The 21,571-nt window shown below is 35.6% G+C and overlaps 1 protein-coding gene across 1 annotated transcript in view; it reads left to right on the forward strand.

Annotated features, from left to right (window-relative positions):
- The window catches only part of WDR70 (WD repeat domain 70), a 139,648-nt gene that overhangs the window by 47,450 nt on the left and 70,627 nt on the right, over window positions 1-21,571 (forward strand). Inside the window, exons 8-9 of the mRNA XM_009647320.2 lie at window positions 1,996-2,149; window positions 3,919-3,995. Of these exons, the coding sequence (XP_009645615.2) occupies window positions 1,996-2,149; window positions 3,919-3,995 (231 nt within the window). The remainder of the gene's footprint in view (window positions 1-1,995; window positions 2,150-3,918; window positions 3,996-21,571) is intronic.

The raw sequence follows: 21,571 nt of genomic DNA on the forward strand, positions 1-21,571 counted from the left end.
CAGTCAGTTAACAGTATTAATAGCTGTAGTTTTAATTTCCATACTTCAGTGTCTGAAAAACAGTTTTCTCAGAAGACTTTGTGGGCCTTTACATATTGTGGATTCTCTCAAAACTCAGATTTTAGTTCTGGGCAAGTTGTTTGATCATATCTAGTGGCCAAATCCTCTTCATGCATGAAGCACGCATCAAGCAAAAATAATCTTTTAGTGTAGGTTTTAAGTATTATTTTTTGGTTTTTGGATTTCAACAATGAAAAGTACAGAACATGAATCTGTGCTTTGGAGATGTGTTGGGTATTTTCTTTTGCCAATTTCAGCATTAGTGTGAGAGAAATGTAACTAGATAAGTAGTTCATTCTGCATGCAGTACTCAGGTCGGGCTCAGGAATATACTGAGCTTTGTACAAATCGTGATATGGCAAGAGCACTCAGAAGTACTACCGGGGAAAATTTTTTAATTCCTGAGATATGCTTGTTGCTCTAAAGCTGAACTTGTTGGATTCTTTAGTCTAGGTTTATCAGCTTTCTGCAGAGAATATTCTAGACTTTAGATACTATTTCTCTTGTGGATTTCTTTTTAATGTTTTCCATGTTTCCTCTGAGCTCAATACGGCTGGCCTTCTTTCCCCTTTTCTGAACAAGTATCCATTTTTTGCTCTTGAGGCTCAGGATGCTTTTTCAGACGTAGCCTGTGATCTGTTTCGGAAATTCCCAGATTTGAGTGTCTCCTTTCTACTAAAAATCAGAGTTTATAATACTCAGGCCAATTTGGCTGCCAGTTTGTATTACATAATAGGGTGCTTGAAGCAATTTTTGGCTTTTGAATCATAATGTAATCAGTTTTGCCAAACATTTTTGAATGAGAAACTTATGCTTAGTTTACATTACTATGATCAATGCAGAGCTTTTAAAATATGTATTACAATATTTTATATGTTTTGTGTAGTAACTCACAGTTTGAGGACATATTTAACAGATGATAGCTACTGCTGAGTCAATCATGAAGTCACTACCGTATAAGATGTGAAATTTAAATAATTTAGAAGTTGTATAGTCAGTTTTGTTGATCATCTGAGTGTTAATTTTATTGATGTGAAATTTTATTAGAAAGCAGTTTCTTTAAAGTTACTGAGATTTGAATGCATATGGTTATGTTCTTCACCAAAAGGAAGATACTCCTTTGAGGGACAGTATGAATGTCATGGGAATCCAATTCTAGCTGGCAAATGCATTCCTAGTCCTTAATTTGGAGTTAATTAAGGATTAATTTAAGGATTAATTGGTTAATTGCCTGCAGAGCTGAGGCATTAACATAAAGTAATGTTATGGTGCATGTGCTGTTAAGGTGTCAGGATATAAATTCTGGCAGGTGTGGAGTGGATAGACTGCTTTGCATTCTTTGCCAAGTAGGGGATCAAAGGGGTATCTGCTTCAGATACAGCAACTGCAGTGAACTTTGTTTAAGATTCTGATGAAACTGTAGCCCTGAACATGGAAAAAGATGCAGGAATGCTGACATATGATTAATTTCCTGGTGTACAATGTACAGTGGAGTTTTATGTAGGACTACAACATCCTTTTATAGTAATTTATAGATTACTGTAAATCCACATGTTGCTTTTGAGAAGCTGAAAAAAAATTTTCAACCCTGAAGAGCTGAATCTGACACATACTATTTTTCACTTGTAGTTTCAAGAACTTTCTTAAATGCATTTGCGAGAAATGACATTTTAGGTGCCAACTTTGTAAATAGTATTGTTTGATGTGCCGTGAGGTTGAAGAAGGAAATGTGACATGCACACACACACACACAGAGGAATAAAAAGCTTTAATCCATTAATTTCAGATTTTTTTTCCCACCTTTTTGGTATAGGAATGTATATGAGTATTTCTGCATTACGTTTTCTCATAATTGACGCTTCTGTTTTAGCGTAGGCTTACAGGAACTGAAGTTAATTAAAACATTTTCTTTCTTTTTTTTTTTTTTTTTTTTAGTCACCAAATCAAATCTTTACATTATAGTAGCACAGGAGATGTCATTCTTGTTGTCTCTGGTAACTCTCAGGCAAAAGTTCTTGACAGAGATGGCTTCCCAGTAATGGAATGCATAAAAGGAGACCAGTACATTGTGGATATGACGAACACAAAGGTAAAGTCAGAAATTAATTAAATGCCAGAAGATTGACAATGTATTGTACTTTTGCTCTTAACAAGAAACCTCATGAAGTTCAGTAAGGAAGAATGCAAAGCACTGTCCTTGAGATGTCATAGTCCTGTGTGCTGGATACATGCTAGAAGTTGTGGGAACTTCATCCATGGAGGTTTTCAAGACCCAGCTGGACAAAGCCATGTCTGACTTGATCTGGTGTTGGCTGTAATCTGGCTTTGAGCAAGAGGCTGACCTAGGTGAACTCAAGAGGTCTCTTCCAACTAATGTTTCTATGATGCTGCAACAAATTCATCTATTTAAAAGCTTATCTTGTAAAAATTGACAGCTTACCCCATGCCCTTGTCTAACCAACCAAAAAAAAAAAAAAAAGAAATTACTGATCTGGTATAGTCTCTTGCTTTCTTTGACTTTTCATTCTTTTGCTGGTACAGTTTCCCTATTTCAGTGCAGGAGTTGGAGGTTGTTATTATTGTTACTTGCATGCCATGAGTGCAAGACTAATAAGCAACAATGTGTACGTTTTTAGTGGTAGTTAAAAATGCAAATGGTGAAGGGCTGATTGATGGTTTTGAAGTATTTTAGCAACAGTTGATTGGGTTTTGACCACTTGTCCTTCGTATTTCCACAAACTGTACAAGGCAAGGATTCTGTTTACACAGATGACTTAAATTCAGGTCATTTTTTTAAATAGCTTAAGCCTAAAAAGTAATGATAAAATCTACTGCTCAAACTGATGATAAAGTTGATTTATTTATTGCTTGTAAAGTATATTGCCAAATAACTAGGCTAAATACTGTTTTGCCTAAAGCTGTTCTTGTCAGATGACTATTTCTTTTGGCTAGTGATATGTATATAAAACCATCAAATAGTAACATCTGCTTTAGTTCTTGTTTACTTAAAAATAATTCAGATTTTCTTTCTCTTGTAAACTTCTAGAATTCCAGTGTATTGTGGTCCAACAGTCAAAATGCTAAAATATTTGTTATATCGCCCCATTAACTTTTCAGTATTTCTCTCCATATTTGTGCTTAAAGCAAACTGAAGTAATTCCAGCATTGCAGGGTAGTTTCCAAATTTCTCTTTGAATGTAGTCGATGAGCATGTGCCTGTACTTCAAAGAAGTAAGGCCAACCAGACAAAGACATTTTGTATTCATAGTCACCATAATGGCAATCACTTACTTTGCATAAAATCCTTTCCTTCTGTTTTTTTCTGTCCTAACAGGGCTAACTACTCAATTTGCAACTTCTTATCTTTTACAAAAAACTCACCTGAGGTTAAATCCATTTTGAGTCTCAAATTGTTTCCTCACTTTTCTCCAAGGTCTTTAGCTAGTGTAGTTTGGCATTGAGTATGTATGTTGTGTCACTCTGGTAATTCTTGTTATTCCTGTTACTTTTGTGTAGCTTGGAACCATTTATGTGACACCATATTGATGCCTATTGTTTCATTCTTTCTCTGCACTACAGTTCTCCCAAGAGAAAAAGGGGAAGTATGATTCCATGCCATTTTCTAAAAGAAAAAATATAAGTAGAAGAATGGCAGGGGTTTTATAATTCAAAAATGAAAACAAGCAATGATGAAATGAATTAGAGTATACGAAATCTGTTAAATCACTGTGATGTTAGTCAGGCATTGCTGTGGTCAGAAGGGTCTGATTTGGCCCTTGGTTTTTATGTGATTCCACTTGAAAGATTTGGAGTAAAATTTATAAAACCTTGTAAGACTCTTTATGTTTATTTCTTTAGGGTCACACAGCAATGCTCAATTCAGGCTGTTGGCATCCAAAAATAAAGGAAGAATTTTTGACATGTTCTAATGATGGGTGAGTATGCAGGTCTGTCTTTGTCATGTATTTTTGAGAGGATTGTTTGGCTTTTGTGTTTTAATATTGTGCCCTAATTTGCTTTAAATATCATCCTTTCAAATCTCAAGCAATTGCTCAGGACAATGTTAGGTGAGATCTGGAAACAAAATATTTGTTTTGGCCCTAGATAATGAATGTATTTTGTCTGTATTATTTTAGTTTTGTAATTTAAAATTACTTTCAATAATATTTCATGAAAGTTGGTTAAATATGTTTTTACAAAAGTTTTTGGAAAAAATTTAACATCTGGTATATCATCAGAGTAGAATAATTCCTGTGTAGAGGCTCAAATGTTACTGAATTTGCTAGGAAGATAGAATATTTCAATTGGAAGTTGCAAGTTTTATGTTAAATGTAATTGACTGTTGATGAATGTTGTTTGACAAGTGTCGAAGAGACTTAGAAATTATTTTGTGGCTTCAGTCTTGATCTTTGTGGATTAGAATCAACCTGCAAAATATCACTGTGGCAATTGCATTAATTAATAAAGTTACTGTAGCTGTCAGTAGCAACATCATGAATGACTTTTGAACTGATGTTTCAAATATGCAATCTCCTTTACTCCAGAGTGACAGTGAATGGGAAGACTGAATTGCCCCACTAATGTAGCTGTAGTGTGGTCCATGGTAAACAGAAGAACCCAATTATCAGTTACTTTAAATGACATGGGTTTTTTTTTCCCCAAGAGGGACTGACTTATTAGTATAAACACACAGGTACATGAAAAAATTATTTTAATAGGAAAACTCAGAATTTCTGATAAGACTGTGGCAGAAGAAAAACAACTTAAATATTACAATGTGCTTTATGGAGCAGTTCGGTTGCAAAATTACATGCAAGTTAAGCCAACTGTTTATTTTTTCCAGCTTGTAGATGCAAAGGTTTTACTTCCATAGTAGAAATATTTATTAAATGGTAGATACTTTAAAAAGTTTGTTGCTCTTTTGAATGTACTTAGACATTACTACAGCTTCTTAATTAGGATTAATAGTTTGTAGATAGATAGTTTAAAAACAAATGAAGATATTATAAATTATGAATATTGTCTAGTTATGTCCTATCTAAGCAAGTGCCTAACTAATATACCAATTATGGATTCAGTGCATCCCTGAGTTGCTGTGAATTGAAATGGTCTAGTCAAGTAAGTAAAATCCAGATGAACACTACTATAAATGGCTGCATAATTGCATTTTCAGAGACACTACATGCCTGACATTATAGGAAAACTATTTTAAACCCTTTCATTTCATGCTAGTGACAGGTCTTTCCAGGATTTGGACATGTCATGTGAAAAGAAACAATTTGGATTGCTTAATTTACAACACAGGACTTAAAGATGGTATTCCATCTGTGAAATTTAATAATAACAGAAACTATAAAGTCTCCAAAGTTTAATCAGTAATTCATCTTAAGACTGGAGCTGTAAACTAGAAGAGGATAGAATAGTTCAGTTGGAAGGGACCTACAGTGATCATCCAGTCCAACTGCCTGACCACTCCAGGGCTCGCCAAAAGTTAAAGCAGGTTGTTAAGGGCGCTGTCCAAATGCCTCTTAAACACTGACAGGCTTGGGGCATCAACCACCTCCAGGAAGCCTGTTCCAGGGTTTGGCCACCCTCTTGGTAAAGAAATGCTTCCTCATGTCTAGTGTAAACCTCCCCTGGTGCAGCTTTGAACCATTCCCACGTGTCCTGTCCCTGGATCCCATGGAACAGAGCTCAGCACCTCCCTCCGCACGTCCCCTCCTCAGGGAGCTGTAGAGAGCAATGAGGTCGCCCCTCAGTCTCCTTCTCTTCAAACTGGACAAGCCCAAAGTCCTCAGCCGCTCCTCACAGGACCTGCCTTCCCACCCTGTCACCAGCTGTGCTGCCCTCCTCTGGAGGCATTCAAGGGCCTTCACATCCTTCTTAACTTGTGGGGCCCAGACCTGCACAGGCTGCTCGCGGTGAGGCCGCAGCAGGGCTGAATACAGGAGGATCATCACCTCCTCTGACCAGCTGCTCACGCTGTGTTTGATGCTGCCCGGAATGGGGCTTGCCCTCTGGGCTGCCAGAGCACGCTGCTGGCATGATTATGCCAATGTCTAATGAGCTTGGAAAACTTAATTAATTCAAAGAGATAAATAAAGGTGTTGTTTTCATTAATTATGTTGTGTAAAAATTTGTTAGTGAGTAGCACACCTTTGAAAATGTATGTTTCATTAGTAAATGACAGCAGCTGTTAGTATTATACAGTATTGGGCAAATTTCTGACTTCTTTTTGGTCGTGTGTCTTGCCACTGCTTTTATAATGTTGAAGAATGTTGAAGTGGAAATGTGATTCTAAATAAATGAAGGTAATGTGTAGTATTTTTTGAATGAGGAAAAATAACTGCTGTGTGATGGCTTTCTTATGGTAATTTCAGAGAGTATTTTGCTTAGCAAAGTAACATTAGAATACTTAGGTTTCAGAGCAGAGATGTTTAAAGCTAAGGAAAGAAATGGGCCATACCAGTGAGAGGTACTTGAGAACTGGTATTCATTTAAGCTTAAAGGAAGCAGTTTTTCTGAATTTCAAGTAAAAGCAATTTAAAAACTCAATTTATACCAAGCATTCCAGAAACCAGAAATTTTTTATTGATTATTCTACATCCTACACAGAATGTAAGATTTAATCACATCTGTAAACACAACCGTCTACCTATCTGCCTGTCTAATTTTTTACATTTAATCCAGTATTTACACATGACCCTTATGTGTTGAAGAACTATATTTCATTGATTTGTAAAGCTGGCTTTTTTTGTCTGAGTCAATAGATTTGCACTTAATGAAATGCTTGCAGGAATATGAAACTATTGAAGAGTCTATGTGAAAACTTGGTTTATGTTGCATGCAAAGCAAACAAAACTACTATAACAGAACTTGAACTTTGGAGTCAGCAGCTTTATTAGGTCAGACCAAATGACTGGCAGTCTTTAGTCTAGAGAGAAGAGGTCTAAATGGGGATAGGATGTGCAATTCAAGATGGTAGATGAGCTGAATGTGGACCTGTAGTTTGCCGAAACCTCTTTTATACTAAGAGGCATTTGTTGAAAGTGGCTAGAGTTAAGTTTAAAACTAATAAAAGAAAATCCTTCTTTTTGGATACTATCCAAATATATTCTGGAATGTGTTGTCACAGGAGGTTGTGGAGGCAGGTTTAAAAAGGGATGAGGAAAAATTCATTTTTAGTAGTGCTCGTAAGCAGATAGGAAATGCAGTAGGTATTACATCATTGCTTACATGACAACTGTGGATAGTGGGGGGGAATGAAGGGAATAAACCATAATGGCCAGACTTGTTGGGCGTTATTATTGCTGTGATCAAAGACTAAATACAAGGCCAAATGAATCTATGGTCAGATTTAGTCAGATGTTTCTTGTATTTTTATATGTTCTTCAGTGACGGTTAATAATCAAGAGAAATTTTCACGCTATACTACTGTTGCAAATGTAGTGTGTGGATACAGTGCTTTTGCAGTGGTTTTATATCTAGAGTTGGAGTGCTTTTCATCCAAATAGTTTAGCTGTTGATAAGGTCTCCTCTCCTGAGGAAGATGTTGAGGCAAATCTCAGTATATCTTTACGTGGCTTTGATACATAGAGATTTCAGGTAAGAATGTTTCATCGAGTTTCAAAAATATAAAAAAGGTCTCCCAGTCCTGAATCGGTCTTTCTACAGGGTGAGAGACCTGTCTGTATCCAGGTTTGACATTCATGACATTACACATGGATGTGATTTGGCACTCACAGTCCTCGACATATTCCTCTCTGTCATACCTTATCAAGAAGATGTCTATCCATAAGAGGAGAAATGAAAAGCTTTACAGTATTGCATATCAGAGAAAAAGGTGAACACATATTCAACTCAGAGTTGGTTTTTTTTTTTATCCCTACTGCTGCTCTTGTATACAGTGAAGATGACCTCTGGAAATTTTGCAGTAGGTATGTTAGTTTTGTTCTAAAATTTGTACAAGACATTGATGTAAGATCAAATCACTTAAATTACGGTGACTGCTCTGGAACTTGTAATAAGGAACGTGCTGCTATCAGTATCTTTAGGTGTTGAGATTTAATCCTCACGTAGGAAAAGGAATTGCCACAACTGGCATGCGTGGAGAGAGACACCTAATGCTGAACTCCAAAATGGGACCCTTCGGAGGGTCAGTCTTGAGTGTATGGATGTGGGAGAATGAAACCAGTGTTGCCTTTAATAGGCACGAAGGAAGGTTGAACATATTCCAGTTTTGCTGGCATTAGTTTCTGTTGGACATCACACGGAACACTAAAGCAAGGCAGTATTAGCTCTTAAACAGAGACTTTTCCACTCACTTGGTCAGTATATCTGTGTGGAGAGTTTCCATGTGCTCCCAACCTGGTTGCCGGAACCAGCACCTGTTTTTAAAGATGCAGGAAAAGGTGTAAGGGTTTTCAGTTTATCATCTAGGAGTCTGAAAGCTGCTGAAAGTAACAGCTGAAGCATGTATGTCATGCTCCTTGAGGCATGCTAAGTAACAGTGTCAGAGGTTGAAGGAGAAGAGGACACAGGAGAGCACCTGAGGGGTGTTAATGTACCCTTAAATCCTAATCTGCATATTCTGTACTTTAGATAACATTTGCACCACCTCTAGAGAAAAGTAATTCATAAACTGAATGTTAGAACTATTTACAAATTGTGGAGTATGTTTTATCTGACTAGCATTTTGCATTGTCTTTTTAGTTTAATCGTTGTCACTTACGTAAAGTTTAAAAATAAAGTAAGGAAAGAAGATTGCATTTTCTGGTTGGTTTGTTAAAAGCAGGAGTTTTCATGATGTGTAAAGAAGTTAAAAAGCAAAATTTGCAAGTAGACTTGTGGAATCAAAGGAAAATAATGAATTTTAAATATGTTTTAAATAGATGGGTTTTAAATGTTTTAAATACATATTTCTTTTTCTTCTTATGTTAACCTCATGTTCTTGCTCGGAGATAGTCTTTATATGCAATTGAGAGTTTCTTTTGATTCCAGGTGGTTAAGGCTGTAGTAGCATCCTGAAGTAAAAGTAATTCAAATGAAGGCTCTTAAAATTGCTATTGTAAAAAATATTTTGAGATATGATCTGTTTCTTGTGATTTATTCACGGCATTCAAATTTGCACTCCATTTAAAAAGAATAACTCCTACAAGTAGGTTTTGACGATAGTATATTTTAATCTGTGGTTATTAGGCTATTTGTAAATTTATTACTTCAGACTGCAGATATATGGGTTACCAGCAGGGAGTCTCAGTGTGTTTTGTACGACTGTTCAAGGGCAGTGTTGAACGCAGAAAAAACTGTGTAGGAAAAGACACAGTTCCTTCTAGCTCCTATATGAGAGAAACAGAAGCTGGTCAGCTTACACACTGGAATGAGCCAGACCCTAGACCCGGCAGTTATAGCATAAGTTTGAAAATTCCTCCTGTTAACTTGTATAAATTCATGTCCACTTATGCAATTGTTAGTGAATACATATAACTTACAGTAGCTCACTTCATTTTGTTTTCCTTGAAAATATTCCAGATGATGGCTTGTTAAAACATGTAGTACCATACTGTTTCTTTTTTTTCATGTTATAGTAAGTTATAAAACAAATTATTTTTAAACAGTTTCATTTTCTTGAATTAGAGAGGAATAATAATTTTGTTTGGCTTTTACAGATTGTTGAAAGTTTGTTAGCTTTTAGTTGCAAGAGAAATTAAGAAATTTGTCAGTTCTGTAAGTGATCTGGTGATTAACCTTAAGTGTATGGATGAATAAAACTAATTAACCTAGAGATTTAGCAAAGGAGTTCTTCATTTGAATGTATGTTTTTAACTAGGTTAAATCTTGTGCGTATATTCTTAGAACTGCATAATGTTGCTTCTAGCTTTCCACTATTTTAAGTGATTAGAATAAAATTGTATCAAAAGCAAAGACAGACGTTAAAACTCAACTGTTTTATCCATGGAACTGCAGTAATTCTGTCTGTAAAAGTTTGCCTTACAGACATGATAATTTCAATTCTCACAAATTTGGCTTTTGTTAATTCATACCACCCTTTCACTGTTTTCAAAGCGTACATACAACGCTCTTTTCAGTGTTGGTAATAACATGATTTAAACTTTCTTCTTGCACAGGCTGTCTTTTAATTTATGGCTATATGTGGCCTAGGACTTTAAGTACTCCACAGCCACTCCTGAAAGATCAGTCCTTTTTAATTGCATGTACTCCTTGCCGTTCTAGATAAGATACAGTGTGTGATCAGCAATATCTTTGTCTTTTTTTATAATGCCATTAACCCATTATTCAGACTTATTTGTAACATACAACTTCAGGCAAAGATCTATCAATTTATCAGCAGTATGTTGAGCATGTCTACAGAACCACAGTAAAGTTTATAGTAACAAATGCTGGCATTAATGTGTTGCCTAAAAGTGAAAGAAAATTTTGAAAATGAGAAAGACTTTAAAAATTATTCTCCTTTCTGGACATACACCTGAGCAGAGTGATCTAAAAAAACCCCTGTGTGTTAAGGCATAACTAACTCCTTGTTTATATCATTCCAAAATATCAGTGGAGTTCTATGTTCAAACAAAGGAGGAAGAGGAAACGGATAATATTGTTTTTGTTATTTGGATGTTTTCTTATCACAAATGTGATAGGTAGTGCTGTATGAATAAGCAAGAGAGCTCAGTGATATTAAAAGTTCCAGCAACAGGTGTTCTGTGTCCCTACTCTCGTGTATTTTTTCCTTTTGTAAGTAAAATCACATCCAAACTTGAAATTTAACAGTCCTGAACTTTGTGATTTGTCATTGCAGCTAGGGCTGTGCTTGCTTAACAGCTGGTTTACTGTAGAAAATTCCTCTCACAAGTCTTCCCTCTTTCACACTCTAGTAAGTTAAGCTAATGTTCATATACTTCAAAAGGTATCTTAGAGAATATTGACTGCCATCGTCGAGTGACCATTGTAATAAGTTATTTAGGGGTAAATTGTGCTTCAACACAGATCTCCAATTAAATAGATGGAGTTATTTCAGTGAAGTAGCTTCAAATCTTCAGAAAAAAAATTTCGCATTTAAGGTACAATTTGATCCTTAGGCTTTTGTGAAAAGTGTATTTCAAATACTCCACTCCATGGGATAGGGCGTTAAATGTTGGGTTTTTTTAATCAAATACTGTTCCTTAGTAAATGTTCTCCATGTCTTAATGAAGAAGAGAGAGACAGATTTCTGCCACTTGTGGTGTGAATTAGAGTAAGTGATGATCATAGAGATTGTTCAGAAACAAAAAGTGAATACATTCTTAAACCCCTTCTTTTTACTTTTAAAACTATTAACTGTTTGACAATGGTAGCTTAACTACCTTTTTTTTAATGGAACAGTTGACAAAAAGCTTAATTAAATTTGCAAATACAATTAGTAGTTTCAAGCATGCAAAATATAATTTGTGAAGGATGACTGATGTAGATATCAGTTTTACATAACTTCTGTCTAATGTTTGCAAGCATTGCTGTTTAGAAGAGTTTCCTCTCCTTTCAGACATTTGTTATGTCCTAGACACTACTTGTGAGGGCCTTTGAAATTTGACACGCCTTAGTGAGAGTGCTGTTTCATGATCACTTTTATCTTGGCTACCTTTTACTTTTTATATGTAACCAATTCCATCCTATTAACAAGGTTTGCATCTAGAATAGCTGCTGTCTCTTCTCCTTTCCGTTAGCTGACTTGTTTCTATATCTGTGTAGGTGGTAGCTGTCAGTATATGACTTCACCTTCATGACCATTGTTTTCTGGCAAGTATTCCTTTACTTAGGCCCAGAACTGCGTAAGGGCTTGACAGCTTGACAGAAAAGAGATTTGAGCAAGGTCTGGAATAGTACTGCTGGAGATGGCCAGCAGTCAGTTTTCCTGCCCACAGAGCAATCAGTTGCTCTTCCTCCCATGATGCCATTATGCTTGTCTTGAACTGGTGAGTTCCCTTCAGACTGCATGATTCTGTTTTCATTCAGTTGATGAGGTCTGTGCCCCATAAGCTTTAGAGCCAAGTCGTGTACTGCACTTCGCATACTTGCTCCTTAGACTTCCCCCTGTTTGGGAATGCACTGTGCAAGACAGCTCCTCTGGCTGTGAAACTGGGATTATGTGGCATTTCTCCTAGATTTATAGAATCTGATCTTCAGGTTACATACTATTTGCTCACTCTAGGTTGATAGCCTCTCAGCCTAAGCTGATTATACTTTAAATGAATACAACCCTGGAGTTTGTCTGAACTCAAAGTTCTGGAATAGCTTGGTTGATGACTGGAGAGCTGAAGCTATAATTTTACTTTTCTTGAATGTTTTAGGTATCAATAATACTGTGCATATGAAAACATAGGTGAGAACAGAATCTGGACTTCTGCAGTTCAGTGTAAGTTTAGTTATATTGTCTTGCTGTTATGCAAAATTTGTAGATTTTGTGAATTATGTATTAGAAAATATATAGCAATTGAACTTGTTACATATACCGACCTTTTTTGGTTTAAAAGCACCAAACAAACTACAACACTGAAGAAAGCTTTTGGGTAAATATTATTAGTCTTAACGCCTTCAGTGTGCACTTTTTGTGTAATAAATACAGTTAACACTGATGAGTCTGCAGCTTTGAAAACTGTTGAGAGCATTAAGATGTCAATGCCAAGGCTACTACCAAGATGTTTGTATAAACTTCCATTAGAACCTAAGCTTCAACACTACATCTGTCTTCACAAATTTGAAGACTAGTTGGCAAAGCATACTTGAAAATAATTGCTAATGTTTCACCTTAATTTAGAGGATCATTTCAAAATCTTTGTTTAATTGCAAAGTCTTAGGCTTATGCTTTTGTGCAGTTTCTAGATTTACTTCTTCAAACAAGCTGCATGGTATAGGACCTGCTTTGGGGTCCAAAGTTATTACTCCCCTAAAAGGTCACCCTGAATTATATCTAGTTGCATTATACTGCTTTATAGGGTATGCATAGGGAATGCAAATAATATTGAGGTGAAACAAGTGAATTTGCCAGTGGTGTAGTATGACTTGGACTTCCATCCTAGGAAAAAAAATTCTTGTCTTTTCAAGGTATATAGGTGTGTGTACACATATTCACTTTATGTGAAATACTCCATATGAAGATTATATTCTGAAGTTTGAAAATTTTTCTTCGAAATTTTTATGACACACTTTTTTCCCAGGACAATATTGTGGTTTAGGAAAGCTTTCAGAATTAATTTAGAACATAAAATAATACAGTTTCATTCAATGATTTATTTTGTCATACCAAGGTAAAGTTGTTTTTATTATGGCAAGAAACTTGAAAGTCAGATGCAAATATACACTAAAAAAGTTGGTTGGTCTATCTGGCAAGCACAGAATTTAAATATTCACAGTACTTCAGTGCTTTCTGAGCCAATTGCTCCTTTTAGAACTGTGCAGTGAGAAGAGTGAGATGGGACAGCCTTTTCAAAGCCTTTTGCTAGTCAATCTCAATATTCTTGGCTTAGTATGGGAAGGCACTAGTTTTGGTGCATATATTTACTTCTCTTGTCCCAGAACACCTAGTATTTCACTTATTACCTGTATTGTGCACAACTTAGGTCATATGGATAAGCTTTCCTTGGGTTCCCTATCCCCTTTCTGTCAAAATGAGACTGATTAGAAAAACTGTTTAATTATTACATCTTTCCTGATCTTGGCTCGCTTTGACTGATATGGGCTAGATAATACTTTTGAGCAGCCCTGTTAGGAGATCTGAGAGGTAGGTAACTTCTGGCAGGTTAGAAATGATGGGAGACTGGAAGTTTTAATATTTCCATCAGCTCTGTTTGATATCAGATAGGGTAGAAGACAGGAATTTGCCATTTTTGAAACTGATAGGAAACTTTTTTGGGGTCATACACAGATTGTTGATCAAACACTTCCATTGTGATGACTTTGTTCCACAAGTATCTTTCACTCTGGCAATTTCCTTTTCTGCCTTCTCCCATGAAGAATTGATTATGTCTTTTATTATATGAAGATGCAATCCTTTCCTCTCAAGTATTCACTGTTTATTTTAACCTATAACTCAGTTTATTTTCTCATAAGATATGCATCTTATTTAAATGACTAGAATTCTCTGATTATTCTAGTAATAATGGGAAGTACAATAGACTTAGTAAACTAAACTCAAATGTTTTTGTTTGATAATGAGAAAGTAAAGTAGGGTAGACAAGAATTTATTTTGGCACATTTGCTTACAAAGATAAAATACGTATTCTGTCTAAGAAAATAAATTAAATGGCCATGATTAATGTTCAAATCTGATTCTGTATTAAAGTTATGCAGTAATGAGTAATGATACTTAATATCCTATAGATCAAAATTCTGGGAAAATATTTGCTTTGGGTTTTTTGACATTTGGAATTGCAGGTAATTTCATTGTTTGCGTAATTAAATTTAAAATTGTTCCTCTTATCAGGGTCCTTATGTTATATAAATGTATATTTTAGTTGTAATCCCACTGGTGAGTTACTTGTTTAGTGCCTAAGAGATGTTGGGTGGTTTTTGTTTTTCATGAAATGACTTGGAACAGTCTGAAGTTATATTTCTTAATTAGTAGTCCTTTCAAGGGTGTATGGTTTCACTGGCTAATGGTTGGTCTGGAAATGCTTTCAGTTCAGAAAATTCTATTTAAGGCTGATAAATCCCATTTTGCAAGTGGGATAGAATATATTGGAAATTCTGTATGGGTTTTTAAGTTTATTTAATCAAATATTTTATAAATTTTTGTATAGTAGCCATTTATAAGTTACAAGCAGTAAATTACAATTCAAAATATGTTGAAATTTTTGTCTGTTAGTTCCAGTGAGTTTTGTTTATGACTTTTAAAAGATTAATCCTGTAAATATATGTGAGACATTCATCATATATCAGCTGGACTGGCTAATAGAAAGAAGTCTTAAAATTCGTAATCTGAAGTAATCAAAACAACATATTTCTAATGCAGTTTCATAAGATTGGAGTATTGCCTCAAAACTTTTATATTTTTATAAATTATTTTAATTAAAACATATTTTATAAGAGAAGGTGAATATATTTCTACTGAAACCTGAACACTAAGTATGAGTCACTGATAGTGAAAGCAGATTGGTTAGTGAACTGGATGAAGACGATAGCATGTGAGGTCATACATGGAGAAGGGTATTTTCAATATTAGACCTGTTTCCTGAAAGTTATGATACAGAGTTAATTGTATACAAGCTGTTAGTATGAAGCCATGAAAAAGCAGATACACACCTTTTAAATATCCGTACGTGCACAGAAAATTAACTTTTACTAATGACATTGGTAAAGGCTATGATGTTTTGTTTCAGCAATTATGAGGTCTGTGTCTAGTTCCAATGACAGCAGCCTAAAAAGGATGTTGAAAGGTGTGAAAAGGAAAAATGTCAGAGAAGAATCCTGAAAACTTCGCTTAATAGAGACTCAAAGAACGAATATGCTTCAATATATTGAATAGGGTATTAGCTTGGCAATAGTGAAGAAATGGAGATAAAATATCTGACAGTTAAATTTCTTTATTAAAGACATAACTAGATCCAGTGATCAGAATTTAGCAAGGTTCGTGTGGGAGAGAAAAAGTATTTCTTTGTCAACAGAGGGATTATGTGACTGTGGAACTGATTATTAAGGAAGGAATGCAATAAGTTCTTTACCATTTGTAGCCTTCACATAGAAATTGGTGGATAAAATTTCTTTTAATCATCAAACCAGTGAGCTCAAAACGCACCAGTTAATTAGCCTGAGATTGGAATGAGCATGTAGATTTCTTAGTGATAAAAACTCTGATCAACTCGTACATGTGACTTAGTTATGTATGGATAAGGGTGTGTAGTTTGAGCTGTGAATGTCTGTTAAAGTTATTGAATTTTTTGAGGCTAGAAAGCAGTCCATATGTAGTCCTGCTGAGGGTGGCAGAACTGTCCATGTGAAACTTCTGGTGGGAAGTGGATCTAACAGTTCTTTTTGTAGCACATGGATTACAAGATTTTTCTTCTTTTTTAGTTGCATGTTATCTTTTCAGAATCAATCTGCCTTCACAGTGTTATCAACCAGTTCCTTGTTGACTTTTTACCTGTTGTGTTTTTTTTTTTTTCCTTTTGCCATCTCCAAATAATTTCTCAGTACATTGTTTTACAGTGTCTTTATGGAAATAATGTTAATTTTTATAGCTAATTTTATCATTCAAATATTTACTAATAAAGCTTTATATTAAATGCATTTCTCTTGAGAGGGATTAGTTTGGTTTTGGAAACCTTTCATCTCCTCCTTGAAATGTTTCCAGACCTGTAATTGTGAAATCTTCTGTTTGTTAGGACAGAAAACATCTGATCAATATTCTTCAGTTTAGTTCATTAATGGTAGTGGAAACTTCTGGTCAGCTAATATCTACAATTAAGATCTACATTCATTGGTGTCTTTGTGATTTAGAACCTGCTGGCAAACATTTCAGTCTCCTGAGGTTGAACTTTTTGTGAGATAAGATGCAGATCTTCTTTTGTCATCATAAACTTACTAGACCATATACATTCCTCCCTTCAAAATAAATTATTTACTTATACTCATTTGTAGCTTCCTTCTGTTGTGTGGCTCACAGTGAATTAAAATGGAGACAGAAGAACAGATACTGAAGAGTTTCAGAGCAGAAAAAAGGCATCTTCCCTTTTTTGGGAGTACATACTTAAGCTTTAAAAATTCATTATTCTCATCAGTGTGTACATTGTAAATCCTAGCAAATAATTTAAACAGAATTGGTGTGAATTAAAATTTGGCTTTAGAACTTTTCAGGGAATGGTGGGGGGTTTTTAATGACTTTTTTAATCCGAGTTTTAATAATTCTGAAAATAGATTTAATTACTTGTTGATGTTTCTTCCTAGCATGTGTCCATCTGCAGCATGAACCGCTTTTCCTTTGGAATTTTTTTGTTAATTTTTTAAGGACACTGCATATAGTGCTAGTATAAAAATATGTTTTTGTAGTTGGCTTTTTGGATGATTAAATCAAAATTGCCATTGAAATACAGTGTGGAATGTAGGTCTCCAGTACTTTCATGCACAGAGACTACTACAGAGGGAGCCAGAGTGGACTCATACAGTCCATGGCCAGGGCTTGTTTGCTCTAGAAATTTTTCCAAGTAGACAAAGGGTGTCTAGTATATTTTACGTAGCTCATGTTTATTTACATGAAGTTTAGCCACCGAGTAACAATTCTCTCAGTGACTCTAGAATGGCTACTTTTTAAACCCAGGACCCATGTTTAGAAGGATCTAGATGACATTAATAGTCTCCTGAGCACTGTACATGAAAAATAATAGCATTATAGATTAGTTTCACAGGTTCCGATATCTTGGGGAAGAGTCCATGCAGTTGTTAAGTAGCTGTTCCACATGCAAACTCCCATTTTTTTTTTATACTCTGCTGAAGGTTAGCACCCTTATAACAGAATTATATGTTGATTATATATTATTTGGATTATATATATATTATATATATGTATATTATATGGAATGAGTGATGTGAACATTACTCTTCTGCCTTGGTAGAAAGTTAATGGCTTGGTTTAAAGAGCTTCCTCATCAGGTTACATGCAAATGAATGATTTAGCAATGAAACAGCCAGATGGTAACATCTTAGACAATGCCAAGTAGATTTTTCAACTAGATATATAAAAACATCTATTTTTTCAAAATACAAATAAATTAAATATTTGACAGTTGCTTATTTGTTTCCTTGTTTCTAAGCCTTTAGTCGGAACTTGCTTAATTTTAGTATTTCAAGCTCTTTGTGATTCTTTCAAGTGAAAGCTGAAGTACTCATGCAGTCTACCAATTTCAAGATGTGAGGTCTTGGGAAAGTACAAAATAGTGCAAGGCTTCCAAAAGCAGTAGAGATGTGGTAGAACTGCCCACTTTGTTTAGAAATGCATATAATAATATGGAATATAACTTACAGGTATCCCATGCATATTCAGTGCCATAATTTAGGAAGACTTTAAGGTAATGAGTCTTACAAACTTTATTTCTTGTAATGACCATTTGTGAATCGGAAGTTCTCTTAAGGCACACTCAAACTGTTGGAGATAATATTATTTAGAATTAAATATCAAATATATGTGACTGGCGCTACCTTCATAAACTTCTAAGTAGGAGGAAAGTCAGAGGTGCATGAAGTAACAAAATTTTATGGGTTCAAAGAAACCAGATGTTTGTGTGCATGCATGCAAGTAAACAGAGTAAGGAACTGATAGTCTGGTATTTGGTCCCAAGATAAAATAATTTTTAATATTTTTTTATTCCTCTGTCAGTTACAAAGGTTTTAGGTCTATCATTTTTTATCTGTATAAAATATAATACTTTTTGCTTCCACACAAACCTGGTTTAAGCAGTATTTTATATAGTCTGTGTGCTATATAGTTATTGCTTAAATACCTATATTGAAATACCATGCAGATTATCTTAAAAACTTGTTCTCAAGGGTTGCATGAGGTAAAAATAAAGCAGAATTGACATTTAGGAAAATCCAGTTATGCAGGAGGATTCATATATCCACCTTATCTATCCTCACATAGTTTTTTGGGGTTTTTTTCAGCTGTTGCAATTCAGCTGTTTCTAATAATGAGGCTTAGGAATTATGTATGTCAGTTATGTTAAGTTCTGGTGACTTTTTCTCCTGTCTCTGAAACTGCATGAGTTATCATCCTTTGGCATAGGAGCATCATATTTTGCGGGAAGAGGGAGCATTGTGGTTGTGTAGGGGTGAATTTCTGTTGCTCTTGTGAAAAGCTTCCCTGATTAGCCAAAATTATAAGTCTTTGGAAAAAAACCCTGGAGACTTGTTTGTAATACAAGAGTGCCTGCTATCTTGTGTGTATGTAGTAATTTGGACTGTGCTGGCATAGTAGTTTGCTTTTTGTCTTGACATGTGTAAAGGTGTGAAGTCCACTCCAGATATGTGAGGATGGCTTTTCCTAGACTAACTTATCTATTTATAGATATATATGCAGTGCAGAGCTGATTAAGAGTACAGCACATGAACAGGCCTGGTTAAGAAGAGTTTGAATAATGACTGTGCTGGGCCTTGCTGAAAGCTGTATGTTTACAGAAGGGTTAGTAGAGCTATTTTTGTCTTTATAAACTATGTACGTTTATATTAATATTTTTCTGAAGTTTTTCTTGATTAAAATGTTAGCTGTTGCAATAAAAAATGCAGTGAGTTGTAAGAGCTTGCATTTGAGCACTTCTTCAAATTACATTTTTACTGCATAACTTCATTTTTAAAGGGTTCATAGGGTTTCAGGTAGATTATCTTAAGAACTAAAAATCTAAAGCAAAAGAAAAACTTGCTGCAATGCAGAGAAAATAGGGGACTAAAGCATGCTAAATTGTGCCAATTCTTTTTCGTCATTTATTTAAGCAAGTCTTGCTAGTATATTGTCTACGGTTCTATGGAAGTGAGTATGGCTTGTGCTTTGTCCTTAGACCCTAGGGAATGGTTTTAATTTTAAAATCTGGATGTGTTTACACATGTAACAAAAACTCTACTTTCCACATAGCATGGTTGAAGTGAAATTGATTAATCAAGTGTTTTTTACATTGCAGCTCATGTAAACACACACTTTTGCTGAAGACTAGGTTTTCAGTTAAGCATTGTGCTTTGATCTTCCAATTTCATTTTGAGGTTGTGCCCCATGTCTTATATATTGAGTTCAAGACTAGATCAGCTGCTTCTTCTAAAATTAGAAGTTTTGAATTTCATATTATCCACAGCTTCCAAGTTTTATCATATATGAAATTGGGGAAGTTCATTCTGTTTGTCAGTGTAAGAGAGAGGAACTCACCCAGGAAAAGCTAGGGAATCCACCCAGTGGTGATGGATCATAAATTAAGAATTTGTACTTCCTTCATATGAGTTTGAAATACACATATATGCACATTTTCCTGCTGTGTGTTTAAATGCAGTGACTTCAGTAAGCATGTGAAGTTGTTCATGTTCATGTGCAAACTGCAGATGTGACATGAAAATATACTTTCTTCTTCCATTTGGAAATGGAACTGTTTTTGTAAACTTAGTTTACAGCTAAACATGATTTCACTAAAGGCTGAAAGTATCTGGTAAACTTACTTTTTTGACACTGACTTTTTTGCAGCTACTGTACATACTTTCAAATAAGATGTTCAACTTTTTCAGTGGTAGGAACCGAATGGCAGCTTAGGAATATCTATCTTGGGCTGTGTAAAATCAGCAGTAGCTTGTGGGTCTAAACAACCAGTCATAAATATGTGCAAGAGGAGGTTTTGACATCTCATGCAATTCTAAAAGCTGTGTTATGTTTCCACAAAATTGAGGGTGCCTGGAGTGATGAAATTGTGTGTGGGGCCAAATTCAGCTTGGGACCACCAGTCTGGCCTGATTGCATCTGTTATTGATGGCTCTCTTGCTTCAAGGAAAATACATTTGGAGTTTAAACATAAAAGTATGAAAAAATTAAAAAAATGTATTTCAGAAATGGCTTATTTTTTAAGAGCTTCCTTAGCTGCATTTTGCCATAGTAGGAAGGAACTAAACACAGAAAGTGTACTGAATTTGCTTTTCACTGATAGCTTCCAGTCAAGTGGAAGCTGGCAAATGTCCCAGTTTTCAGGAAGGATAAGATGGAAGACCCTGGTAATTACATGCCTGTCAGTCTCACTTTGTTGCCTGATAAAATTGTAGGGAAGGTTATTCTGGCAGTTACTGAAAAACCCTTAAGTGACAACACAGTCATTGGTCATAGCCAGCATGGATTCATGAGGGGAAGGTCCTCTTTAACCAACTTAATTTCGTTTTATGACCATGTCACGAATCTGGTTGACCAAAGGAAGCCAGTAGGTGTGCGTTTTTTGGATTTCAGCAAAGATTTTGGTACTGTCTGTTATAGTGTCCTTCTGGACAAAATGTCCAGCACACAGCTAGACAAGTCCGTAATATGTTGGGTGAGCAATTGGCTGATGAGTCAGGCTCAAGGAGTTTAGTTAATAGGGTTGCACTGGGCTGGCATCCAGGTACCACTGGGGTTCCCCAGGGCTTGATTTTACAGCCACTGCTCTTTAATGTTTTTATACATGATCTGGATGCACCAATTAAATGTACATTAAGATGATACTGAACTAGGAGGAGCTGTGGACTCCCTTGAGGGTAGAGAGGCCTTACAGAGAGATCTGGATAGACTACAGAGCTGGGCCATCACCAACCGGAGGAAATTTAACAAGAAAACGTGCCAGATTCTCCACCTGGGATGGGGAAATCCTGGTTATATGTACAAATTGGGGAATGAGAGGCTGCAGAACATCCCCGGAGAAAGAGATCTGGGGGGTTGGGTGGATGGCAGGTTGAACATGTATCAGCAGTGTTCCCTGGCAGCCAAAAGGACAAACGCCATCCTGGGGTGCATCCAGCACAGCACGGCCGGCTGGGCGAGGGAGGC

Source organism: Egretta garzetta, unplaced genomic scaffold (genome assembly GCF_000687185.1).
Source record: "Egretta garzetta isolate BGI_Z169 unplaced genomic scaffold, ASM68718v1 scaffold59, whole genome shotgun sequence".
NCBI classification, from domain to species: Eukaryota; Metazoa; Chordata; class Aves; order Pelecaniformes; family Ardeidae; genus Egretta; species Egretta garzetta.